Source organism: Chroicocephalus ridibundus, chromosome 6 (assembly GCF_963924245.1).
Source record: "Chroicocephalus ridibundus chromosome 6, bChrRid1.1, whole genome shotgun sequence".
NCBI lineage: Eukaryota > Metazoa > Chordata > Aves > Charadriiformes > Laridae > Chroicocephalus > Chroicocephalus ridibundus.
In genome coordinates this window covers 48,000,797-48,024,451 of record NC_086289.1, presented here as the reverse complement: position 1 = coordinate 48,024,451, position 23,655 = coordinate 48,000,797, and the positions used below count along the sequence as shown (strand labels likewise).

General features: G+C 36.8%; 1 protein-coding gene across 3 annotated transcripts in view; it reads right to left on the bottom strand.

The window, feature by feature from the left end:
- Window positions 1-7,091: 7,091 nt before the first annotated feature.
- Window positions 7,092-23,655, bottom strand: part of PLOD2 (procollagen-lysine,2-oxoglutarate 5-dioxygenase 2) — a 76,486-nt gene continuing 59,922 nt past the window's right edge. For 2 of the 3 annotated variants that reach the window (XM_063338929.1, XM_063338927.1), the window contains 10 exons: window positions 20,018-20,122; window positions 18,601-18,726; window positions 17,289-17,430; window positions 16,018-16,080; window positions 14,530-14,643; window positions 14,054-14,119; window positions 12,987-13,091; window positions 11,859-12,005; window positions 11,501-11,626; window positions 7,092-10,400 (listed from right to left, as the gene is read on the bottom strand). In XM_063338929.1, coding sequence (XP_063194999.1) covers window positions 10,245-10,400; window positions 11,501-11,626; window positions 11,859-12,005; window positions 12,987-13,091; window positions 14,054-14,119; window positions 14,530-14,643; window positions 16,018-16,080; window positions 17,289-17,430; window positions 18,601-18,726; window positions 20,018-20,122 — 1,150 coding nt within the window. In that variant the 3' untranslated portion in view covers window positions 7,092-10,244. The remainder of the gene's footprint in view (window positions 10,401-11,500; window positions 11,627-11,858; window positions 12,006-12,986; window positions 13,092-14,053; window positions 14,120-14,529; window positions 14,644-16,017; window positions 16,081-17,288; window positions 17,431-18,600; window positions 18,727-20,017; window positions 20,123-23,655) is intronic. The other variant, XM_063338928.1, reaches the window with a different exon arrangement.

The window sequence follows — 23,655 nt, the reverse complement described above, 5'->3', positions numbered from 1 at the left end:
AGAAACCATGCTTCACATTTAAGTAGCGTTTATATTGCCAATGATACTGGCCATATTGCTGGAGTGTTTTCTCCTTTCCCACAACACTCTACTACAAAGAAAAACATTCATAATTCAAAGCTTAGGAGGTTGGAAAGCTAGCTGAGAAGGATGAATATTCTCTTTATCAAGGTTCATTTTATACAGAGGGCTACCAACATGCTGAACTAAAGCCAGGTGGGAACACAGAAAGAAGCTCTGTATCTACAACCAATTTCCAGGAATTTGAAAGGAGAAGTGAAATGTTTAATAAAGCGGTAAGGAAGGACTGCAGGCATCTCTGTAATCGCTTTACCAGTGGACCACAGGCATTTAGGAAAATACTGTATTCAAGAAAGAAGTTGGCACGAAGTATGGAGAAATGCCATGTCTTAGTACTCTGCTTGTACCATGAGACATTCCACCAAGCAACACACACTGAGGGCAGCACAGCAAAGTTAAAAAATAATGAACCAAAGTCATCTAAAAGCTGATGAAAAGGAAACATAAAGAGTAAATTTAAGCTGCCGGTGGGGGCAACCTAGGAGTTCCTATTAGTTGCTTTATGAATAATCCTCAGTGTTTCAGCTGACCAAACCTGACAAATGACAGCAGAGATGTGTGTTGGGGATTCAGTCCCTTAGAGCAGAAAAATAAAAAGACAACAGAGGATTTGCTAACTTCTGACATGATCAATATATTTCACTGTCCATTATCACTTGGCAACTGGATTGAAAAAAGACACTACACAAAGTTATTTTCCTCATGAATGGTAGAGCATGATATGCAAAGTTGTCACTAGCTTACTCAATTCCACTGCCTTGCACTTTTTCTAAACTCATTTCCAATGCATGAACATTTATAACTTTACTTTGTATACAATCACTTGGCTCCATTATAAAAAAAACCAAAGTTTTATTTCTTTCCTCGTGAAAAGCAAAATTGAATCCCAAACCAGTTTTCTTCAGTGTTTTTTTTTGGATCTGCAACTTTTGTTAGTGAAAGGAAAACATACTTATGATCAGCAATAAACACTCTTATCTCTTCTTAGATATTTAAAAGAAAAAAGATAAAAATCCACTAAAATTTGCTATAAGTTTTTATAATGAGTAAATATTCTGTGGAAGACATTCAGTCTGAAAGAGCTTTCTTGGCTTGTCTCTGAAGTAAAGAAGTAGCACTACAATACAGCATGTTGCACATAAAATCTTCATCTTGAAGATAAACACATCAAAAACAAAAGAGCAGAAGCAGTACTTTTACATATGGGACAGATAAAAACCAACCTACATTTATAAAATCAAAGTAACTATACAGTAGTGGTATTTGTGTATGAGTAATTATAATAAACGCAAGGGTGTCCTTCTCTAAAGTTTCTTTGTGAAGTAAGGAAATATTTTTAAGCCTTATGAGACCAATTCCTTTTGCATTAGCAAAGAAGTGCTGTTTTACTTCGTACATATTTAACTCCATTATCTAAAGAAATCAAATAATTCTGTAGGGGCATTTCCAGCAAAAAGAAAAAGCTTTGCTTACTGTAGACCTCCTAGACTTTGTCAACAGGAATTTCTTTATATTTGAACACTCTATGTATTTTATCTGTTTCCCTGCAAGTAAGGAGCATTCACTTCTCATTCTAACACATTTCTATAGTTCTAGTGACTTACATTATTCAAGAACTATATTAGCTTCCTTCATTCCCCAAGTTAAAAAAAACCCAAAACAACAAAAAAACAACTAAAAAAAGGGCACAGTAAAACACCACAGATCAATACCGTGAAAAACGACACTTCCTCTCTTCCAGGGTCTTTTCTTTGCCTCAGTGCCTCTGCTTAGATGTCCATCAAACCCTGGTGCTACGCTACAGTTGCCAGCCTGCTCCTACAGATTCACAAGAAATGCATCAGAAACAGAGAGCTCTAGCTGGGTTTCTAAAATACCAAGACAAGAAAAGCTTCTGAGATTTCAGCACCCTTTGAGAAAAGTCTTCCATTCAACAACTGTCTCATTTGTGCTAAAGGTAGAGCTTGTCCAGGAAAACCAAGAGAACAGAATGGTGGATATATGTCCTCTCAACCTTTGGCCCCAGTGGTCTCAATATAAAATAGCATCACCTGCACTATAGGTGTAAGTATTTTGCAAACATGTTATCAGCTTAGGTACTGGCAAGCAAAGCATACTTTGAAGCTGTACACACATATTCATTCTAGCTGAAATCGATACTTACATCAGCGACCTGCATTCACAAATGCGGTTTCAATTCCTGCATGAAATCTGTTGAAAAAACACCTGTCTCTATACTTGTCTATTTTTTTTTTCCTGTTAACTTTGAATAACCTATTTGCCATACAGTTTTAATGCCAGGCATGAGACCTAGTAGACGTTAGTGCTGCATGCAGTATCGTACCCCAGGGGCTTCTCAGCTAAGCAATGACGACTAGGTTAGAGGTTTGGCCTTATTTTTGAATACATATCTGCCCTCTGATATCCCTCATCTTTGATCGTACATGAAGAAAAGACCCTTCAAGGAAGAAAGTTTGCAGCTAGGAGCTCCTCCCATTCAGTCTTTTTTTTAGAATTATTTTTAAAGAAAGATAAATTTGTATAAAAATAAAAATAGGCTGCGGTATTTTGACGACATTCCTCAAGTGCCTCCTCAGGGTTCTGGTCATAAAACACTCCATGCAGGGAGTAGTTTTGTTGTCTTAATGGTTGCAAAGTTTTCCTCTCCTCTGCAATATAATCTCAATTTTTATTTTTTTTTTTTATGAGTTTATGATTCCCAGCATTTGAATGCTGCTATAGCTTTATAATGTGTTTTTGTTCCCTTCAGACGAAAAGTAAATAAGAACGGGAACAACTTGCCAAGAACAATCCATTTATTTGCTCAAACAACATTTCAAGAACACCTGCACAGCTGTTTTGGAAACACACCGGTATCCCCACTCAGCCTTTCACGTCTGTGTTATCCTATTCAGGTAGATTATGTCTACCTAAAGATGAAAAATGCACAGCATTTCCCATACCTCTGTGTTCAGCTAAAGAACATCTCATTTTCCTACTTTGCCATTCGAACAACTAATATGGACCAATTAATTAATGGAAAGTTCATATTCCCTTTGTGTCAGTGATATCTAGGGAAAAATCAAGCCTTACCTGTGCTCTTCCGTGTGCCATAATTTTTTGAAAAAGGGAAACACTTTTTTCAAGTCTCAGCAGCACAATGAAAAAAGTCCTCTTTGTAGAACAAGGCCAAGATACAGCCAGGCTATGGAAAAGATCAAGCATGGGTTTGTATTTGTACATACATAGGCATATGCTGATGGCTAACAAGACGAAGACTAAAAAACCCTCATCAAATACACATCACGACAGCGAAACATCACAGCAGTCACCTGCTCCAACAGCCACCAGCGATGCCACAGGTCGGGATGAAAGGCTCGCCTGTGGGATCTGAGGAACTGCACTCGCCAGTGGCCATCTGGATCCACCTCATCCCACTGGCAGCATAAACTACAAGAAAAAAGTATAATCGGGAAATATTTTTTATGCTTTTCTACAGAGCATCTCTCAGTTATACCCTTGATATATAACAGCTCACTAGTTCTGATCCTAAGGCATCTTTCCTTACCACAGAAACATCACTTTAAAATCTACACTTCCAGAACACTAAAATAAAGATCCCTTGTCTCTGCCTTCCTTGCTCCTGCCTTCATTTATGCAAAAGCCGTCGGCCACCCGTGCTTTTTTTTTTGGGTCCCTGCTGGAAAGCTGACATCTGGCAAACACAGGAGATGTGAAGAGGGCATGGTTTGCATGGGAAGTGGTGCGCACATGTACAGCTGAGTGATGGGGCATGGGCAAGGAGTCTAAGAGAACAAAAAGCTCATACCTCATATGAGCAAAATGCTCTCATGCAGGTTAATGCATGCAATGGAAGTAAAAGAACTGAGAATTTCCTCTTTTTGGAAATAATGTGATCAAGATCTCCACTTTACAATTCATGAGAGCACAGCAAAGACAAGTCTGAGAGTCAGATCTGGAAATTTTAAGGCAAACACTACTTTATATAGCAGGACCTGCCCTACTTTACATGGTACGTGTTTTAAAGAATGACCAAACACTTGAAATAGGTCCCTGGTGAATCACGGTTTGCAAAAGTGATTCAGAGACGACAAGTCTCTAAATCTGTCTGTGACAGAAGTTCATTGTTGCATTGTGCACCTGCACACCTCTTACATTCCTCCAGTACTTCAAAAGACAAAACCTAGTTTTTAATAGCTTATGCTTAATACTTTCTGGCTAAACTTCTCATGCGTTGTATTCACTTCATGCTGGAAAACCTTCTTTTAAAAAGCTGCAATGGCCTTGTGCTTTTGGGACTTGAAACTCACTTAAGGGACACCACTTTTTACAGAAATCTCTTCAGTCACCATTATGCCCAAGTTAGAAGTCTCTGGGGTAAGAACAGGTTAAACCCCCTAAAATCCTCATCTTCTGTAAGCTCAGAGACTTGAGAGAATTCAGGAGCTAAAGTACCAAAGGAGTTCATCCTTACAAAATACAGTCCGTTTTCTCCAAGGTCTTTATAAACATCCTGGGGGCAACTAAGTTGTATCCAACTACAGCAGCAAAAATCAAATTTCTCCGTAATCGGTGTGCTGAGCGCCACTGGAGACTGGAGCAGGATACAGCTGCCTCTCTCAGGTACCCTCACCAACTCCATCTGTCTCTGTCCTCACTGCTGCCACAGTAGGATGGAGAAAGCCCTATCATTCAAACATCAACAACAGCAATTGGACACACCTTCCCCTTGCAGAAGAATAACAGTTGTTATCAGTCACCAAGTTACTTTAAGGAGCAAAGACCTGTGCAATTATTTTGCTAGTTCTGCTGCTATATTATATGGAGAAGATAATTTAATTTATATGCTTGGAAAAATATGCTTTAATTTCAATTACTACTGAAAATTACTACTCTAAAACCAAAGTGGAAAACAGTAAGGTTGCAAACCTCCTTTTCACACACCGCCAGTGGACTAGTGTACATTGTGAGAGATTCGCAACCCAAGTCTGAGAAAGCTTAAAGCCTGAAGTGTTAGTCAAGGCCACTTTGAAGGGTAGGTCCTGATGTCTTAAGCTATTAAATATTGTAAACCATCTCATGGGCTTAAAGTATTGCTCACTTTAACTGCCATTCCAACTGAAGCTGTGAAAATGCAATGTTTTCATGCCTCATCTGTACTACAGACATTGTAGTAAGGAAGTAGCTTATACTAAATTTGCTTTGCTACTTTCCTTCTCTCTCTGTTCCCCACTCCCAAAAGAGTACAGAAACAAAATGGTACAAAGCCATGAGTAGTTGAGCAACTTCTTTCACAACTAAGCAAAATTCTTGGAAATAGAAGAATTCTGGTTTCGATCCAAAAGACTGTTCCTGAATAAATCTGTTACTATGCAGCTATGTATCTCCCTTGCCAATTTCAGGTACTCTGAGACATTCAACAACTGTAAATCAGTAGTAAGTGGAGCAGGCAAGCACAGAGGGAACAATATTCAGGACCCAAAACACAAGTAAGCTTTTTCATTGCCCCGAAGCGCTGCCTGCCATATGGCCAATATCCTCCACGCTGGCCAGGCTTTCAGCTCTGCTACTTCTGAATTTGCATTGAAGCCAAAAAAGGCTGTAACTATGCTGGGCGAAATCCTGCTTTTGAACGGCTGCCTTACTCTATTAAATACCTTAAGACGAATATGCTTTTATCATATAGCTGATCTCAAGTTTGATTCTTGTGCAAAATAAAATAATCCTGAGGGGCATTGCTTTAAATGCAGCCAAAACAGCTTTTCTGAAGTGAAGGTCAATCCATAAAATTAACTTTCCAAAAGCAATAAATTACCAAGAGAAAAATGACAATCACCTCTACATTTAGCAACCTTAACATCACATCAAGATAACAACTGCTTCCCAGACCTCCTCCTGTTAGTTTGGTATGGAGGTGCCGTAGGAACCCCCTGCACAGCTGTGTGCCAATAGCTGCAGAAGGAAGCAATTCTGTGTGGTGAATTTTGAGCTTTCCTGAGCTTTCACCCACCAACGTAGTTGGTGAGGGTACTCATTTGCGATCCCCCCAGCCCTGAAATGCACTAAAAGACAGCCATCGTCCCATAAGTGGGGTGTATTTATACAGATCTTAAAAGCTATGTCAAATGGGAAGATAACTACAGAAAAAAAAAAATACAACTGGCAAATAAAATGTTTCACTGAAAGTGATAAAAGCATCTCTTTCCAATTCTGTTTAACATTTGATTTGTATACAAGAACAAGGTTCTTCAGTACTGTTGAGCAGGACTATTTGCACCACCAATTCTCTCTTCAGTTTTAGTGTTGGCTGCAAACTAACTTTCTGTTAGAGACCACCTTTCTTGGCAGCAGCTACGGGGAAGAAACGGAACAAGTGGGACTTCCTGGCAATCATAAATTAATTACTTATTCCTGCAACTCTACAGTTAACTCTACTAGTGAAAATCTCAGCTCTAAGAACTGACAATATCAATTCAACAAATGCATTTTATAAAGGCTCTGCCCTCTAATTCATGCTCTGCTATGGAATCAAAAAATGCCATAATTAAAAAGAATAATAATCAAGTAATTTATCTGACACCTGATAGAGGCCTGCGGGGACAGGTATTGTGTTCCCTCTCCCTCACAAAAATAGCAGAGCAGTCTACTCTGCCATGCAAGAAAGTGAGGATTCAGGAAGTGAAGATTCAGAAAATACTTACTTCTTTCAGAACTGAATCCATGGAAGACCATATCAGAAATAAATCAAAGGAAAATGAAATGCATATATTCTTTAAAAAGCTCATTGCAGTAGCTGAAAAGAAAAATCTGGAGAAATTCTTTCACGCAGAAAAACAAAACCAAAACTAGTAGGTGCACATGGGAGGAAGGAATGAGAAGGGTCTGTTTCTAGGCATTTCCAGCTCTTTAAATGCCTTTGTCTCCTTATTTCTTACATGCTGAAAAAGAGAAACTGTTGTGGAAGCCCTGCATTGAATTAACATTTATTTCATGAATACAGTAGATGTAGGGGAAAAGCCATTACAAAAGAAAAAGGCACAATCAAATAGATTTCATTATTATGGCCTCACTGAAAATCTGTCTTCTTTTTGGGCTTGTCATAGTCTTACTCCTATCAGCTCACAGTACGAGTGGAACAGTAATCCTTTGGGGAAAAAAAAAATAATAATGAAGTGACAAATACACATTGGAATTACTTATTGCACAGTGATGTTAAAGAAGATTAAATGTGTAAAATACTACCCAATGCCCTACACATTTTTTAGGAGTATCAGAATCGGAATAGTTCAGAATACGAAATAAAACCAAACTATATTCAGTCTCCTTTTGGTCAAAAATATTATTAAATTCTCTTGCCCATATACTTCTGTTTCACCCCTTACCCACACAACAGTACCTTCAAGTACTTAACAGTGAAAAATAGAGCTTGATGAAAGCAGAACAAATCAAGTACTTTACAAATGTCTCATCTGTTGCAGAGCACCTTTATGTCCCTGCACTCCTGAGGCTTCTCATACACTGCTGGAATTAAAGGTTGCTGCTTTCCTCCTGATGCATGTATCTTCTATGCCCCAAAACAAACTTCGTTAGGAGTCACAAAGTTTGTTTTGTGAGAGTCTTTAAGTGCTTTTAAAAGAAATACAATTAAAAATAATTTCCTAATAGTGACAATTCTGTTCTGCTCGTGTACTCACATGCTAACAGTACAGCAAAGCTTTCAGAACTAATTCAAGTGAACTGTTAAGAGCAAATTTTTTCTGGTATCTGTCAGTTCCCAAGAAATTAATGAGGACACTTCCATACACGTTGCCATCCACCTGAAAGGTAGTAGTTAGCCTTTGCAAATACTTCATCAAAAGAAAAAACAAGAGAGAATTTTAGCAATGTGAGCACGCTAGACATGTTTTTCCCTTCCAATAAATGTGCAGCACAGTAAACATAGCATTACATGTCACTACATGACAGAGTAAATTAATAGTTGCAAACGTAGAAATTTAACAGTAAGTAAAGCCCTCATATATAGGTTGAGGGAAAAAATACACAGTAAAAAAATTAAATGTGGCTCAGAACTATAAAATACATAATTAAAATACAAGTTATGAAAAAAAAAATCTGCAAAAGAACTTCCCCTGTGTGTTACAAGACTGTATTTTTGTGGGTTTTTTTCCAAGAAAGCTCCTCATAACAGTATACTGTCTGTAAGGGATCCAGTGGTAAAAATATTATTCTGTTCTGAGTTAGTCTAAGAGACCACAGGCAAATGCTCAGAAAAAGGTGATTAACAAAGGCTGCTTTCATTCTGAAGGCCCAAAGATTTTCTGATCTGTAAAGTTTGCCTAAGCAGGGGCTACATAAGATAGAGACGCTCACTATGGCAGAAGTGTTCCATGTCTGGAAACAAAGTCAGGGGATATCAACCACCAAACATTAGCCCGAAACAGAGAAAAGTTAACAGCGTAAAGAAAGAGAAATGAAGAGAAAGCAAAAGAACTTCCTGCGAAAAGCCATTCCTTTTCATGCCAGCCCACTTTAGTACATTATTGAAGTTACTATGTTTTGATGTATTTGCTTCAGCGTAACTTTAGTACAGTTACAAGCCACTCCTCAAAACTGCTGAACAGGGAAATTAGCAGACTTGCTTATTTTCCGTAACAGAATAACCTTTGAACTCCTCTCCCAATCCTTCCAGCTTCAAATAAAGCTTCTGTTTAGGAAACGTGATATAAAGTTTCTTCAATTATTAGCAGATATAAAGTGAACTACTGTTTAGATCACCAAAAAGCCTCTATATAAAAAAGGATGGTTGGTGCAGAAAACAAGAAGCAACCATCCTGCTGGGGTCATTCTGAAAGGGCAACGCGCTTCCGGTAATGTACCCAGGCACCAACTCACGTGAGAAATAATTTCAATAGTTACAGAGGAAATAAGTCAAAAGCTGACACTTAGAGAAGCCTCCAATTTAAATATATCTACAATTACTTTAAAAATATTCATCATTAAATATAACTTCTGTAAGAACAATGGCAACATGCAAAGAAACTACCTAATGCAGTCAAGTAAAAGCTTTTACATTAATTTAAAATTACCCTTTATTTTTCACAAGTTTTTCCAACACATTGTGCATTTTGGCACGGTAGACTTTGAGATAGTTTGCTTCAAGTTTCTTTAAATTACAAACAGTAGATACAGTAGGAATATTTTAAACTGATTTCTTTAAAATAAAAGGCAAGTTAAGACCCTTAGTTTTAAAAGAGACTGCCACAATTTCATTTTCCTGACACAAAATTCAAGTAATTTTAAGTAAGAGTAGAAAACTGTCTTTATAAAACATCCTCTTATGAAAATTTACCAGCTTTCTGAAAATAAACATCGAATTTCCAGTATCAATTGGGTACATTTACACATTTAGAAAAATAACTCATTTTAAATGAAGGTCACTTGGTGAAGAGAAGTAAATTTTCAACAGTATGAGTTTTTAAAACAAATGATAAACCATTTTTTTCTTAGCTAAATTATTTAATCCTTGCTCCATCTCCACAATTAATTTATTTTTTCTTCTAAAGGTGTACATTTCAGTATTGAAAATTAATTAAGAAAACAGGTTACTGAGATGTTTTCCCTTCAGTATATACTAGCATACAGAATTATTGCTCATCCCCAACAACTGTACAAGATTCACTTGATTTTGGTTTTATGCTGTGGTTTTCAATTGTTTGGTACCAAATATACACACACCACAACAACTTTTGCTGTGTCACTTTACTGAGTGAAAACCACAATAAACTTTTCATATGATTTTGTATCTAGGGTTGTTTGGGGTTTTTTCAACAAAGAAATGGATTCATTATAAAATGGTTTTCCATTTTCCCTCCTTACCTACTTTTTAAGACAGCAGAATGGAAAAATAAGCAGGACATGTTTACTTTGTGACTCAAGGCTCAGAGCAGATATTGAGAAGTCTTCCAACAATTTTAGAACATTTTCTTTTTTTTCATTCTGTTAGCCCAAAGTAACTTTGCTGTCTAGGAACAGTAACTTAAAGTTTCTTTTGTCACCATCTTCCAGAAGAAATCTATAAATAAATGTTTATATAAAGAATCAAACACTGCTGAAGAGGGCAAAAAAATAAAAAAAAAATAAAATTAAGGATCAATAAATGATACTGCAATGTATCTTGTGCCATTCAAGATAGGGAGTCCTTCATGTAAATGAGTAAGTCTTCCCGGGTGCATGAAACTCCATCCTTTCCTGGGAGACTCAATGGAGCAGTTGTACCTAAGAAATTTACATCCACCTCCCTGCAGCAAAAATAGAAAGAAAACAAAATGCCAGATATTTACCTGCTGTTTTAATTGAGTAAGGTCCTTTTTATTTATCCACATTTTCAAATATTTTGCTATTATTAATAAACCGTTAACAATATTTTCTTTTTTACTATCCCTAAACCCAAGGTTGTTTAAATAACACCAGCTTTAGAGCAATACATAACAGACATGCGTTTGCAATCAAAGATTTCCCCTTGCTTTGCTTTAGCATTCCCTGGACAATGACTCATTCAAGGAGCAACTCTGACAAACAGATCTTCAATAACTTTACTGTAGGTGCCACCAGGGAGAAGCAAATCATGTTCACAGGCCCTGTTCCAGGACTGCATCCCTATCCAGGATAGCATTTAAACAAATCGTAAACAAATTAATCTGGTTGTTTCTTTCAAACTGAAGGCGTGTTTTCTAAAGTACTAAGTTTGAGAAACACACTTATGGACATTAAGTGGGAATATGAATAATATAGATTCATAAACAAAACAGGTTAAGTTTCTCTACTAGTCAAAGCTGGACATTACTGACACTGTCCTGCCTATGTCCATACTCTGGGGACTGTTTTATTTGAATCAATATCACAGTAGAAAACAATTTATCTCAGAGAAAAAAAAAATAAACAACAAACCAGGAACAGCACCTGAAAAATTTCATCCTGTGTCTGATCTAGAAAAAGAATCATTAAAAAAGTTCGAAAGAAAAGAAGCCATTTGAGTCAACTTGAGACTATTTAAAGTATTTTGAAAAATTGGTTTTCACTGTACAGAAATGAAGCATTTCAGAAATGTTAAAAATGAAATGGCTAACATCTCTAAAGTTTTTTTTTTTAAACCCCTTCTCCCCCCTACCATCTGAAACCATTTTGACCAAATCAGCCTGACTACATCAACAGTTCTAGATCCTGCAATCAGGCAAATTTAGTAATTGTCAAAAAAACCCAAGGAATAATATATCTCAATTTGTGACACACATCTTTTTCTTTTCAACAGGGTCTTTAAATATATCCATTTGGGCTCTAGTTTGGAAAAAATACTAGACAGACAAAGGACATTTTTTAAGTCAGTAAGTTGTCAACTTACTTGAAAGTCCTCTCCTACTTTGTTGAGAGCGATGTTGATTGTGAATGTAGAGGAGTCATGATGAGGTCTGAGTGATCGTTGTCTGTCAGGGCTATATTTTACAACAAAATTCAATAAAGCATACCCCTGAAACAAAATATACAATCAGACTTCAACATATGAACTTCCCAGTCACACACAGGGTTCTTGGGGGTTTTTCTGTTTAAAGTTGTTAACAACATTCATCTATATATTCAACAACAAACCTCTGCTACATCATGTATAAACTCCCAACCATACCAAATAGGGTACATTCAATAAAACTCTTAGAATTACTCATGCCATGCAGTAATTATCTGCAAAAGTTTTAAACACATACCTTGGTATAATAGCCAGCAAACACTTTTAGCGTTACTGGTGCAATGAACTCTCTTATGAAATGCAGCCATTCATTATCCAGTCCAATTTGCTTCATATGAATATCATCAGTTGGGACATTTTCATAACCTCCAGAAATACGGCTGTCCTAATGAAAACACCATAAATAGCCTTGAAATATGGACATGGAATGCTTCTGGCACTTCTACAAATATTTATTTGAAATTTGCAGAATCACAAAACTGCAACAAAGCCATGCTTTAGTGGGCATATGTGAGCTTGCTGTACAGTAATTTCCAAGCTAACTGCTGTCAGGAAAAAAAAAAAAAAAAAAAAAAAAAAAACACAAAACTGCTGAGCAAAAATTGAAACTGCTGAGCAAAAATTGGAAGTTTTTTAAAAGGTGAGTCAATATTTGGATGTGTTGCCTATAAATAAGGGCTTCCTGGGGTAATGGTTTCATTTATTGAGATGTAAACACAACTGAAGTTATATCAAATCAAGGGAGTACAGGCCTCAACTTCACATGGTAATAAATGCTGAAATAATTTGAAGATAAAAGTAAGTTAAAAGCCCCCCTCCAGAGGCCCCTCCTTGCAGTAAAATAATGACTGCAATTTATCTTGTTTCCAAGGTAACACATTTGTGAATATGACAAACATTTATCCGATTTTAGTAGTAGTTAATGAATACCTTGAGCTTTCTGCAAACACAAACACAATAGCTCGTAACATTTATGGATAACTGCTTAGGGGGACAAGTCCAACAAATTAGTACTGAAGAGGTAAATGAGTAAAACTTCTCTGAATGCTTATCGACAGCTACCTAAGATCAGCCTTGGATAACTGCTGGGTAACTACTAGAGCAACTGCACCACTGTCAGTGCCTGAATATGCTAGTTCAGGGTTAACTGAGGAACGTCTCTAAATCTACTGAACAACAAGCTATGTGGTAGACTAAACTAAGCATTCTGTACCACGAGGCAGGTGCCTCAGGTCATTGGCAATCATTGGAATGTTTGTTGCAGTGCGCTGCTATTAACAGTGTACTGCAGTACATTGTTACAGCACACTTATTATCATAAAGATACTCACTCATTAAGGTCATGTTTATATAGGCTGACACTTACTTGGTGTCTTCCACCAGACCATTGTCCAAAATGTTCCATTTCTTCTACCAATTCATCACAGGCGGTGTCAGAAAATATGGGAAACCAAAACACATCTGGACATGGCTACAAAAGAAAAGAAAAAAAAAATATTGAAGACCTACATTCATGTCTTTCAGTGGAGTTAAGCTTTAACAGCTATATTTCATTTTCAATGCTAAAAAAGGACATCCCTTTTATTGGTCACTAAAGAATATCAGCTGTTCTCATCTGAGAGATTATTCAGATACATGTAAATAATTAAATTTTGTCTTGATCCACAAGCACATCCTCACAGAATTAAGCAAAAACTACAAGCTACCTTGTAAGCTGTGACAGCACGAACAGCTGCGTCAGTGTACCTACATATGCTGTGTCTTGGTTGGTCTAAATAACAACCTAAATCTTCTACATTACAAGCTATTAAGAAAAACAGTTTAAAATTTAACATTGTTTTAAACACAAAAACAATTTATCATGGCTTCTTAGGGAAGCAAAGTTCATTAAATCACTGTCCCTAATTGTGACAGAACTGATCATCCAACACCAGTACAACAATTATCTTCTTAGAACTGCAGATCAGTTGCATGAAAGCAAGCAGCCAGGCAGACAAAAAAAAATAAAAATAAAGACCTCATCTTGGATTCATGGTTTTCAGACCTTAGAGAATCCACAGGGAAAGGCACAGACCAAGGAAAGTGTCTAGAAAAGCTTGCCTTTACTAGCTACCAGAAAACACAGCAATCTGCTACATAAATTTTATTAGGCCTTCTGCTAGTGGTACTAGCTACTTCAAATAAATGAGCTAATTATATCTGTAGTCTGGAGAAGGAAATTACTTGGACAACTGCGTTATTCTGAGAAATCTAGTAATTATTTTTTGGACTCCTCTAATCTAGTTTTCAAAATGGCAAAAATTCAGTTCTGATCCAAAACATTAAAAAGCTGTTCAGCCACACACCAAAACAGCATTTGCATGGGAATAGTTACTGTATGACAACTGATTATCAGTCAGTCCCACAAATTTTATGAATAGTACTTATACCCACCTGTTCTACTATATTATCAGTGAAGATCTTTGAGTAGTTTGGATTTATATAGGTTTCCTTCCAGTCCTAAAAAATAAAAAAAAAAAAATTAAAACGTTAAAACAGAACAAATGAATTTATAGTTAATAAAAAACAATTTATATTCTATTCGCTTGCAATACTGAAAGCATTGGAAAAAGTTAAACAATTTCTTATATCTATAAACAAACTGGTTCTCATCATGGCAAAAAACATGACACCTATTACACCAGGGCCATATCTCCAACTCCTTATTCTTGTAATCAGTTGGCTTGTTGATATGATATATTGTCATTTGCTTAAGCAGGCGGCAGATGACACCTCTTAGCACCCAACCAATATTTAGTACATAATAAACATATGTTCTCCATGTAAAGTCTTTAAATTCTGAGTTCTTTACAATACATAGGCCTTACAATTTTTTCAAATAACTGTTCCATCAGTAACTAGATGCATACCACAGGATTTTCAAAGATCTGCCAGAGGTCGTTGTTGTAGTGGGAAGTGTTGTAATTGGCCGTAGAAATAAGCCTTCCGAATTCATGTCTGTTGGTAATGTACATGAAAACACCCTATACCAAGTAGAGAAAATGTCATTAGCAAAACTGCCCATCTTAGCAAAAATGTTTTTAAAAAGTCTGTTTGTTTATGCTTGCACTTTCATAAAATATATCACATGCTTGTACATACATATTATACACGTGCTGTTCACTTAGCGGCCTTAATTTTCAAATGGTTGGTTCTAATCACCAACTAGTCTTCATAATTTCTTCTTTACAAGCATTTGGTTGAATTTATTTTCTAAACACATTAAACCAAAACATATATTGTTCATAACGTAAACACGCATACAGTTATAGAAAGGAAAAAACAGAGAAGTGGTTGGTCGATTTGTTTTCCATAAAACCTAAGGAGACACACTGGAAGCACCTGTTCTCAAACTGAAAATACTCATACAAGAAAACCAACATCTAGCGTTTAGTTTCTGATTAAAAACAGAAAGAATAACCTAACAATAAAAGGGCTAAAGGAAGTCAGAACAAGAAACTTATTTCAGAGTATTCACTACATGATCCTCTGGTGAATTGGCCTGAAATAAAAAGATATTGGCAAATACAGCATAAAAGAATATTCAGATCAGGGTACAAAACAGCTGAGCACTGTGAAGTATGTTCACCTAAGCAAACATCGCAAAATATGTGCAAGGTATCAAGTGTGGTAAGATACAGCTTTATTAACAAGCTATTAACAGAAGATATTAACAAAATTCTTGATTAGAAATAGTAGCAGAAAACAGTTCTTTTTAAAGAAATGTAGGTTTTGTGGGTTTGGGATTTTTTTAGTTAACTGTTTTTCAGACTAAAACCTAATTTCAAAAGTGTTTGTGACTTTTAGATTTGCAGCAGATTAAGACATTCTTATTTAGATATATTGGTATTTCTGTCTATGTTTCTGTCTGAAAAAGAGTTAAACAGAAAGATAATAATTATATTAAACATGTGCCCAGTTTTGGGCGCTTACCGAATCATAAAATAGCTGCAGCAGGGAGAATAAGGAGGGTCTGGGTCAAGAAAAACAGCTTAAAATGACACCCATTTCACAACTGCCCTGTATGGTCACCAAGGGGGTCTGTCTGACCTGCTCAGAATTTGAGCTTTAGGCTTTCCTAGGACTGCTGAAACAATTTTAGCTACAGAAGCACAGCTTCAGCACACCTTGACCTCAGAAGCACTAAAAAAACTCCCTAAGGAAACAACGACCCTCTCTAAGACATTTTGAGCTGGTCATGAAGAACCCGTCCCTGGCAAAAAGCTTGAACCTTAGAAGACTGAAGAGAAAGCTAGAGGAGTATTTCATCAGAGTAAGTGGACAGAGGAGAAGTGTCTTCCTGTGGTAGAATAATACTGCACGTAACAATAACTAATGAATAAAAAATAAAGCAACACCTTTGGGGGTCTGAGCATATGGAATGTTTCCGAAGAAGGGGAGTCTTTTTCCCTTTGTAAAGTCTAAAATGAAGGAGAATCATCACATCAGTTTTCTGATACATAAACTCTTTCTCTTTTTTCGACTACTATTAGGTTTCCACAGTCACATTAGGGAAATAGCAGCCTTTGATCAAAAGCTGGTATGCCTTTACAGACAACATGCATCTCCAAGCAAAGCTCATAATACACATGTCAAAGCTGTTTCCACCAGCCCCTTCTTATCTGCTGCAATACAAAAACAAGCACGTACCAGACCATCTTACAGCACAGTCTGAGAAAGAGGAAAAGAGAAAGCAATTTTCTGATGAGCCAGTCAGATTAGTTTAATGAGCGCATGGGAAGCACAGGTTTGCAATAACTGACGCTGAGAAGGTTTGAATACAACAGAACTGGATGGGGATGCTCTGAAGAATCAGTACAAACAAAGGAAATCATGCCTTGTTATGAGGGAATAAAAAAAATTAATACTTGCCAACTTTTCTTGTTCAATTCAGCAAAATTATTTTTCAATGCTACAGTGTCTGGAAATAGGTCTGGTTTAGGTCTTATTTGTTTCTGTGCTGAAACTAGTGTAAATATCAGTAGAAATGTGGATTTACATATTCATATTTTTACAGTACAAATAGATGTTCTCTCTTTACTTACACATTAGTGCAAGTAACAAATTTCTGATACAGTTTTAATATATCTGGAAAACTAAATGAGTAATTGACGCTCCCTGAGAAGATTCGTACAATTTCATAAATCACTTTGGCTTTTTATATCAACACTGCCTGTCGGTAGTTCAAATATGTATCTATTTAAATATAAAATTGCAAAATATTCCAACTTAGTCTGACAGAAGGTTCTTATGGTATAAAAATGTGCATAACAGAGATGCTCTAAATGCATCGATACGTTTGAAGTCACACACAGCCCAGAAGTTGAGCCCTCTTTCATCCTGTTGAGTTTGTGCCAACAAGAAAGGTATTCCAACCTCAACAGGAATTTTCAGCGCATTTAAAAGCCATCATGCAGTCAGTGCACCACTGCACTGGCCTTGCAAAAACCTCTGTTCTCAACTATTTAAAGAAATATACCTAAGATGTTCTATGTCACAAAAATTGGCCAGTACTTTGAATTAGAAGTAAAAATATAATATCCAAGATCAATCAAGTGAAGCATTCAAGTGTAGCAGGACACAGAAGTCTAGGTGCATTTAAAAGCAAGCTGTTATAGATACACCTTACCATTTCCCTGGTGTTCCTGCAGAGAGCCATATCAGGATCCAACTTATCACGCATAAAGTAGTTCTTTTCTTTCATCTCCAATCTGAGAGTTTGTCCCTTAATCAAGTATATATTAGCCATATAAGGAATATTCCATACTCCTCTGTAAAAGGAAAAAAAAACAAACCATAAACCAAATGCAAATAGTTTAAAGTCATGAAAACTAATTTGTTGCGTATTCTATCAAATCAGCATCTCTATATTTGCTGACAAGACTAAGCAAGTTTCAAGGAAATTAAGCTGAAAGGTTACCAAGACTTTTGAAAAACTACAGCTGGACATTGTGGACATCTCGCACGTAGGCGTAGGCAGTAATTCAGCTTTTATGAAGTATTGTTATAAAAAATAGAAAGGTCAAATTCTCTAAGGAGTTTTAGCTACAAATGTACTTCATGTTTCCATAGTTAAGGCAATCAGTCAAACTCTCATATTATTCTACGCTACCAGATGGAGAAAGTAATTCTAAACCAGATTTTTAAGTGAGTTTAAAGATTTCACTGAGGCTTCACAGAGCTGGTCTGACCTCCTCACACAAATACCCACGGACCACAGCAGGCCACGTATTTATGTCAGTTGGGCCAATATCAACAAAAACGCATAGCTGTCACAATGCTTGCTCTGCAGATTTCCTCCCTCCCAGCGCCATGAGCACATCTTTCAGTGCGAGTGAAAATGAGCCAGTCCTATTCAAGCAGTCAATCTCTTTCAGACCTTTTTGTTCTTCCAGGGCAATGAAAAGGCATCACCGCATGGGAAAGTCAAGCTTAGAACAACTTACATCACATTCATTTAGGGGAAGGACAAACCCAAAAGGATATGTGACAAAAGTGTTTCTCAAGAGCTCCTTAGGATATATCTGACATAATAAACAGGGAAAAACACAGTTAATTAAATATTTGCCCCAAAGAGATGAAGAAGTCATTTGACGAATGCAACAATCATTTCTTTTGACTGAGGTTCCAGGGATACAGAGTTTTGTGTTTGCTATTTGTTTGTCTTGACATTTTTTGTATTATGCACTGCTAGAGTAACCAGACACAATCCATTGCTAATATCAGCTCATTATGTGTTAAACTCTCTGCTTTTTTTATTCAAGCTACAAATGGGAAAAAACAAATGGGAAAACAAATGCATTCCTATGAAATAGAAAAAGGCAAACAATAAAAACAACCTAAGCTGTTCAGGAATATCAGATTGCATGAAAATGTAAGAATATGTTGCTAATAACTATACTGGGTGCCTTGACTTTAAAAATTAGCTTACAATTACTTACACTCGGTTCCCTTGGACGATATCAACATAATCTTCTGATCGAGCATAATAGCCATCTGGGCTCAAAGCACCCCAGAAATTGGACCAAAGCTTCCCATGACGAGTTACAAGTGGAGCAATTATCTTTCTGTGAAGTGAAATATTGAATAAGAAAATATGAACTGCTACACGTAGACTATATGTCAAAATATACCAGCTTTCCTCAGTCTTGAGTATAGTGTAGTTAAAAAACCAATGACTGTCAAATCTCAGAACAGCTATTCTGAGCTTAAGCTGGAAGAAACATTGTCAAGTACCCACTGCCCAGAGAAATCATCAGTGTAACAGAAACAAAGATTCCTATAAATCAGAGGTGGCTTGATTTTCAGTCAAGCAAAAAAATACTGCCCATAGCATAATGACAAAAAGCATCACAAAGTCAAAGACAAGGGGGAAGGGGGGGAGGACGGGAGGGGAGAAGGCACAATGAGATTTAACTCTAACCAGAATTTAGCAAGAGTAAAAGGGGAAATCTAAGTTGACCAGAATAAAAAGAATAAAATGGCACTTTGTTTCAGAAAGTGCCTACTGGTAGACATATTTTGCAAAGCTTCTGTTTCTTCTACCTGGCTTTTAGCCTCTTTCTACAACAGTAAATATTACAAGGAATATAATGCAGGACTGACAGCCACATCTTTACTTAAGCTCCATCCCTTCGCACTAGTAGGTCACAACAGACATTGATAATTTATCTTTCTGTGATACACCTGAGTGTCCCAGATTTGTTACGATGAGGCAAACATGACCTACCTACCTAATACGGGCAGTTACAAATTGGCAGGAGTGAAGTGCACAGCATTGACAGCAGGCCCAGTCTGCTGAAAGCTGCTGCTGATAAAGTCACAGCTTTGTCTAACTTAAGAGATGATACTAATACAAGGAGAAACTGGTCATTAAAGCTGCTTCATGACCAATACCTTTCCACTATTTTATTGCATCTATGATTTAAAAAGAAAGTAACAGTACTGCAACATTAGAGTAATAAACTCTAGGGAGTTTTTGTTTGATTTTATTTAGGGTTTTTTGTTGTTGTTATTTGGGTTTGGTTTTTTAAACATTTTGTGTGTGACCAACTTTGGAATTAATATTCAGTGCAATCTTAATTAATTTCATGAAACTTGCTTACACCATACCATTCTCTTCATAGGAACTTCGAAGCATTTGAAATTCACACCAGGAATTGTTGCTTGACAGGGACAAAATGCTTTGCAAATTGTTGGCCTTCAAGCCTGTTATGAACTAGGGCAATCAAACACTACAGGCAAACAATGAGGATCTAACTCTGCAAGAACAGAGGGGATCTTATTTTCTGTGGATGGGCCCCAGAGAATCCCTTCAAGTTGGAGGAAATTCTGTAAAAATCAAGAGATATACTACACCTGTTCTGTTCTATCAGTATTCTTAACGTTTTGGGGTTTGTCAGCACAACATCTGCATCTATGCTGAAGTAATATTCACATGCTTTATCCTGGCGACAAAGGTCCCTAAAAAGACAAAAAGTAATGGTTAACTCACACACGTCCAGAAAACATTCATAAACAACACAACAAAAAAATGCAAAAAACCCAAACCACAACCAAGTGCTCTACTCATACACTGTATTAAAAGCCCTCTGCTGCGTAGTATAGTAAAAGAAAGGCGTCTTCAGATTACAGTATTCTGATAAATTGAGAGAAGATTTAAAAACATGGATCAGATGCCTTATATTTTCCTTTTAATAAACTAAGTGATCTCTAACCTTTACCAAGTTCACTAAGATCTACTATGACCTGCCCTAATGGAAAATGGCAGGGCGGGGAGGGAGGGGGAAAGGAATCAAGCCACTAATTTATACAGTTGGATATCAGTACAGTCACTTAATAGTGGAGTACGAGCTTATTAAGCACACTTCTCTAGTAAGTAACTGCATGTGGCTGTAACACTGCCTTTGATGCTACACATGTGATCAGCTGATCTGCATAGTAATTGAAACCTTGTGGAGTGTGTAATACAAAAAGTACAAAAAAATATATACATATTTAAAGACCTTTTCTTAGTTTTCTTGTGACCAACAAGAGTAACAGTTAGTAAAGAGAAATATAAAACAATTGTACAGGCAGTGAATGGAAATCAGAGAAAGGAACTGAATTTGTCCCATACACTATTTCTATCAGAATAAATTATTTGCATAGGTTCCCATGTCTTCAAGAGAAAGCTTCAACCAAGCAGAAGACACATTCTACTGTAAATATAAAAGTAAGATACACGGACTACATTTGTATGTTTCTGGCAGGGTACACTTGCTAGGCTAAGATCCAGTATAGTGAATTCAGCTTTCCTATGCCAAAAGAATAGTAGGAGATTATAGCAAATCAAATATACTTTTAGAGGAAGTGGAATAAGCAGTAGCTTTCTATCATGCAGGTGGTATTGTTTATTTTGCCTATTTTCCCCACTATTATTGACAGAACTTGCATGAATTCCACCGTAACAGCTTAAAACAATAGAATTATTTTACTTTCTTGCTTTAAAATGTTTATAAACACTATTTTAATTTAAGTTTGATGTGATTTGATTGCTTGTGACTCTCTCAGAAGATCTGATAAATGGTTGATGTGACAGGCCACATACAAGTCAAGGCAACTGCTGGCATGGCTTCCTGCCTGCTGCTCCTCCATTCCCCTCCACTACCTAATACAGCACTTCATCCAGCATTTACGAGTTGTGCTTGTAAAATCTTGCTGTGGGGTTTTGTAGCATAAAGAACCTAAAACTCTAGGGAGCTCCCTACTCCTGGCTTGCAAAGCCAATGGTTAGAAAACAAGTGGAGTACAGGAACTCTGCTGAAGAACAGCATCATCTGAAACAACTGCAAAATGACTCCAAGTCCTTTCTCAGAATGTTTCCTCCCAAAACAAAAGACAAGTGGTACTCAAGTTTTTGCTCCATTAAGAGCCCAGAGTTAAGGCTATCTAGCATACTAATTCTAGTAGAAAAGAAGCAATTTTAGTATCCACTCTGATGGCCAGCACCTACTAACTGGTGGTGGACCTAGAAAACTTTTGCCTGGAGCTAATCACCCAGCTTCTTCCAAAGACATCTAAGAGCCATTTGTTCCAACTCCCTTCCCATCACGTGACCAAACACATTACGCATTTAGTCATGTCCTATTGTACAAGAACATGCACTTGCCACATGAAGGATACGCTACAAGACTCCAGGAAATTTGTCCACAGGAAACAGGCTGGAATTGCTCTGGTGCAACTCACCCAAGGTAAGTTAAGCTCCCCTAGACCAAAGCATTTAAGGTACCCAGAGAATGCCAACTGCATGGTCTCTCTGCTGCACAGATTTATTTTTAGTATTTGCAATTTCTTCTGCATAGGCCAGAACCAACCAAACCCAGCACTTCTATATCGCTGAATTTGCTCATTTAGGTTTGCTAAACTCTTGCTTTTAATACATGACATGTCTAAAGAGTTTACATAGAGCATTATATAACTTATGTGTGCGTATACATAAATATATTAAAAGGGTAAAAAATCAAGGCTACTATTCTGATCACACTTTGACTCATTTTTCCCCCTATTTCTTTCTATACAGCATTGAAGATTGGGTCCCTAAATGGCAAAACTTCATGTTTAAAGCATAATTCTCCTCGCGTTTCCAGACACAAGTCATCATGTTAAATGTCAAGTATAAGTTTGTTAGTGACTTTAAAGTGCAAATGCAAAAAATCTTCACAAAACACCTCCAGTTTCAGGTATACAGAAAAAGAGTTACAAAAGTTTCTGTCAAAATTAATAAAGTAAGCCTACTCTTAAGAAATTCATGCGTCTTCTCTTTAGGCTTTCAATGTTGCCAGGTACCTTTCCCAAGGAAATAAGAGTAATCTGATATTCTCATGTTTTAAAGTATTACCTTCATATAGTGTATGTTAAACTCTCCAGATGTAGAAATCCCAGATTATATGTGAAACTATTTATTACGTATATCCGGGTCACAGCAAGGAACAAGTGGAAAGTGCTTTTTAGCAATACTCATATGTATAGTAATACACTTCCTAATCTAAATTCAATGGCTAAAACCTTTAATCTACTTGCTTTACACTCCACATGCTTATAAACTAAGACCAAATAATGAAAAGAAAGCTATATTCTTGTACATAACTTGAAGCCATTTCAGTGTAATGATTAATGAAAATTTAGTAGAAGGCCAACATTTTTTGTTAGAAGTGTGAAGTGAAGCTCAGCAGATCAGTTTACAGTATTTTGCAATCAGAGTGATGTTTAACTTTGCTTACAAACTGAGAGCCCATCTGGAACAGTGACCTCATCTGAAAAGGGAAAGTGTCACTGCTCTTCTCTTCATCAGACTTTCCACTGAGATATTCCAAGGGGCTGGTTGTTTATAACACTGAAACATATAGTCTACTCAATTCCTTTGCCGTTGAGTCACTCACACTATTTTTTTTTTTTTAGACGTAGACTGAATTTGCCATTAATCAATATATCATTTTTATACCTCTCACAGTTTGGAAATATAATTGCAAATGTGGACTGTGAGGCTGAAGGGAGAGCACTTCAACCATTTGACAGACCTCTGAAAGAAAAGGCGCCCCAGATACAAGTCTGCAACACTCACTGAAAGACTGGGTGACAATGCCTGCCATTTAGGATTACATTTTGCATCTCTCTAGATAGCCACAACAGTATAAAGAAACTCTTTATCACTCATCACTAAAAACAAACAAATGTATCCACAAAACAGACAAAGTACTAATGTTTAGTTTTGCATGCCAGGCTTAAGTATCGTTACCGCAGTTACCACACCTGGAAGCTACTGAACGCAGATACGGGTGGGAAAATTGTTTTTCTTCTACAATACTCAAAGTTCAAAATATTCCTTCTCCATCTGAAGCTGAAACCCAAAATTGCTGAAGCGTTCAGGAGAAGCAGCTCAAGAAAATCCAAGTCTCCCCAGGAGAAATCACTTGACATCTGGGAGACACAGATTTAATCCCTGCTCTTCCTTTAAC